At 34.5% G+C, this 3747-nt stretch overlaps 1 protein-coding gene across 1 annotated transcript in view; it reads right to left on the reverse strand.

The window, feature by feature from the left end:
* Positions 1–2313: 2313 nt before the first annotated feature.
* LOC106532596 (X-ray repair cross-complementing protein 5) overlaps positions 2314–3747 on the reverse strand; it is a 46621-nt gene continuing 45187 nt past the window's right edge. Inside the window, exon 8 of the mRNA XM_014028701.1 lies at positions 2314–2803. Coding sequence (XP_013884155.1) covers positions 2604–2803 — 200 coding nt within the window. The 3' untranslated portion in view covers positions 2314–2603. The remainder of the gene's footprint in view (positions 2804–3747) is intronic.

Consider the following 3747-nt stretch of genomic DNA (forward strand, 5'->3'; position numbering starts at 1 on the left):
AATATACAAGTTTCACTTTTTAAATGGAATTACTGAAATAAATCTACTTTTTCATGATATTCTAATTTTATGACCAGCACCTGTAAACTAAATGAAATGACGTCACTTCCTTTTACTGATAGGATCTCGTATGTCTGCTCTTCTCTGAGAAATTATTTCAATTTGAAAAGCGTTAAAACCAAGTGTAATTTTTTTAGATGTCAATCTTGTTACCGTAATATCATAAGAAAAACACTACTGATTTTTAACAAATAGATGTTTTATCTAAAGGTTTTTAAACGATTTTATTGGTGATGTGTGCTTTTAGCATTTATGCTAGCAAGTGGAGTTTTTAACAGAAATGTTTGAAATTATCAACTCTGTTACCAAGGTAAAGTAACAGAGTTGACATTATGCAACTATTGAGTAGTAATTACATTAATGAGAACAATTTAATACGTGTATGTATGGATGAAACAATTAAATAAATACATTTTAAAGTAATTACTGACACACTACAATACTGTGTTTAATATAACCTACATTTTTACTGTAGATATGCCACTCTCAGCTGCTGAGAAACAAAGAAGATCGAGCTAGACGAGATGCCAATACAGACAGAAGAGAGGAGGGTTTAACAAAGGACAGGGAGAAATGGAAACGCAACAAAGAGTTGGGAAGAATCAAGGCCCTGTCACACGAGACAACTTATGCCAACTTACGAAACAGTTTTTATGTCTAAATTGTTAATAAAAGTTATATATTTGACATATTTGTTCGAATTACATTATGTAAACACTGAAAAGAAGCTTCCTGTTAATTTTTTCAATTCCATCTTATATGTAGATGTCTTTAAAATCAGAGTTGTAAAGTAGCCAAGTACAAATACTTCTTTATTGTACTTAAGTAGAATTTTTGGGATCTGTACTTCACTTGAGTAACTATTTTTCAGCCTACGTTTTACTTCTAACATTTTCACACAGTTATTTGTACTTTCTACTCCTTACATTTTTTAAAAAGGCCCAAAGTAGAAAGTTGTTACTTTTATTTCATTTTTGCTTGTTATTGTAAAAAATAAAAACTATCCATATAAACTGAGCCTCCTAGATAGAGTGAATTTAACTGTGTTTGAATGAGAAGTATAAATATATAAAACTCTGATTACACAAACAAATTATGTCACACTCCAGCAGGACATAATCATTAAAATAAAAGGACTGTACTTAAGAAGTATTTGTATTTCATGAATTATATTCTTACATTTGGCCGCAGCCCTCAGATAGATTTTCATTTTGGGGAAAAGCTTTGTGCAGCCTTGATATATGTATATAAACTGAAACAGCTGGACTAGTGCATCCTAAATTTAACATCCATTCATTCTTTTAATACAACAGTCATTTCTGCAGTTTTTGGGGAGGTCACCTCCTAATAAATGTCCTTACAGAAAATCTAACTGCTCATTTTAAATCGTTACTTTTATTTTTAATACTTAAGTTCATACTTTAAGACTTTTACTTAAATAATATTCCTAAAGGAGACTTTAATTTTTACCAAAGTAATTTTTTGGTAAGATACTTGTACTTTTACTCAAGTATCACTTTGTGGTACTTTATATAACACTGTTTAAAATGTTCATAAGTTGTCTAGTGTGGCAGGCCTTCAGGCTGGTGGCAGACCTAACACCAAGAGAGAGGAGAAGAAAGCAAAGATACTGGAGAAGAGCACTGGCTGCAAGCAGAGCTAGAAGTGTAGCGCAGGAAAAAAGAAGACGACCCAGAACAAATTTCAGAGGTCTCAAAGTCAAACCAGACTTCTAGATGGTTAAAAAACTTAAACTTAAATCTCGGTTTTTCTTACCTGAATTAATTGTTTTTTTGCTTTCTAAATCCAACTATGATGAAATGTTAAGAAACTGTTATTGTCCTGTCTATTCTGTTACTAAGGTCAACTCTGTTTATTAAAAGTTTTTACACACACAAAAAAGAAAATCATTGTTTTTAATATTCTATACATTGCTGGTTGACTTTGTCTGTATTACAGTATTATGAGCACAATTGTTTTTTTTAAATAACCATTGGTATTTTATGAGTTTTAATAAGGAATGTTTGCTCCTATAAAAACAATTCAGTAAATAGTTAAATGTTTTTGCCATATTTTAAATGTATTTTGAAATTAAACACATTAGTTTGAAGCAGTATTATATTAGGACAGTTTATGTAATAAAATGAAGAGAATTTAGCCTGTTAGAATATATTGTTTTTTCAAAACATTGTCCATGTTGTCTGTAACAGAGTTGACGTATCGAACTGTATCCTACAAATTTTTCCTAATAAAAGGTAAAAATAATGTTTGACAAACAGCAAATTATCAAAGTTTAACATATTTTCAGTAAAATACCTGAAAAAATTATTGGAAATTAACACTTTTTTCTTTCATTTTTCAAAGTGCGAAATGTATCTCCAATTATAGAATCACCCATATGCAAAGTGAAATGAGCACAATCTGATTAAAGCTGTAGCCCATCATAAACCATAATAAGACCTGAACACCTTTGTGTCCTGCAGACCAACTGAACCCACCAGAACCTGGTCTGTGAAAAGAACTCGAGTCTGAACCCTGAGTCCTCATGAACCTAACTTCGCAGTCAGAGCATCTATAAGCTCCTGCTTCTTTGTTCCGGTGGTCCGAATCCCAAACTGCCTACAGGCCTCCTTCAGCAGAGGAACCGTCAGCTTTCCCAGAGTGCCATTGTGCAGGTGGGCTCGCAGTTCAACCTCTGTCAGCTCCACTTTGGGTTTTTTCTCAGTACCACCTCCAACATCAGCTGAATGGACAAACAACAGATAAATGAATGATATAACACAAAAGTTTTCCCTCACCACTTTGTATTCTTGTTTTTGTTGCTTTACAACCTGGAACTAAAACAGATGTTAAATTCCAACACCCACCATGTTTTCAAATTGCATATCCATCAAAATCTGATAGAGACATTAAAAACTGGTATGTTTTACTGAAAATCTTTAAAAATTAAATTGTCTTAAAAATGATTTTGAGTGAGTTTTCAAGCAGTTTCACTCCACATATGGCCAGACACAGACTTATAAGGAGCATCAACTTATCTTTCTCATTAAGTCAGGTGTCGCCCAGCTCTGCTGTAATACACCCCAGGAGGCAGCTAATGTCCATTATCCCCCCAAAAACTACACTCTTCAGAAGACCTGGGTAAAGTTTCTTCAAGTCAAATGGGCTGACTTTATTGCTCCATCACCGTACCGTGTTCTGTGTTTGAAACATTTTCAACTGGAAGAATCTGGAAGATTACCAGTCAGCAATGACCTAGGCATTTGAATTTAAGGGAAAGAAAGGTGTGGTGAGGCATTCTGGTCATGTCCCACTGCAGAAGACACAGAGGAAGACCCAGTACATGCTGGAAGAACTGGTAGGCTGGCCTGGGAATGCCTTGAGATTTCTCCAGAGGAGCTGGAAGATGGATGATGGATGGATGGATGGATGGATGGATGAATGGTTGGATGGATGGATGGATAGATGATGAATGGTTGGATGATGGATGGATGGATGGATGATGAATGGTTGGATAATGGATGGATGATGGATGATGAATGGTCAGATGATGGATGATGAATGGATGGATGGATGATGGATGGATGATGAATGGATGGATGATGGATGGATGGAAGATGAATGGATGGATGATGGATGGATGGATGATGGATGGATGGATGATGGATGGATGGATGATGGATGGAT

The sequence above is a fragment of the Austrofundulus limnaeus genome, unplaced genomic scaffold (assembly GCF_001266775.1).
Source record: "Austrofundulus limnaeus strain Quisiro unplaced genomic scaffold, Austrofundulus_limnaeus-1.0 Scaffold798, whole genome shotgun sequence".
Classification (NCBI taxonomy): Eukaryota; Metazoa; Chordata; class Actinopteri; order Cyprinodontiformes; family Rivulidae; genus Austrofundulus; species Austrofundulus limnaeus.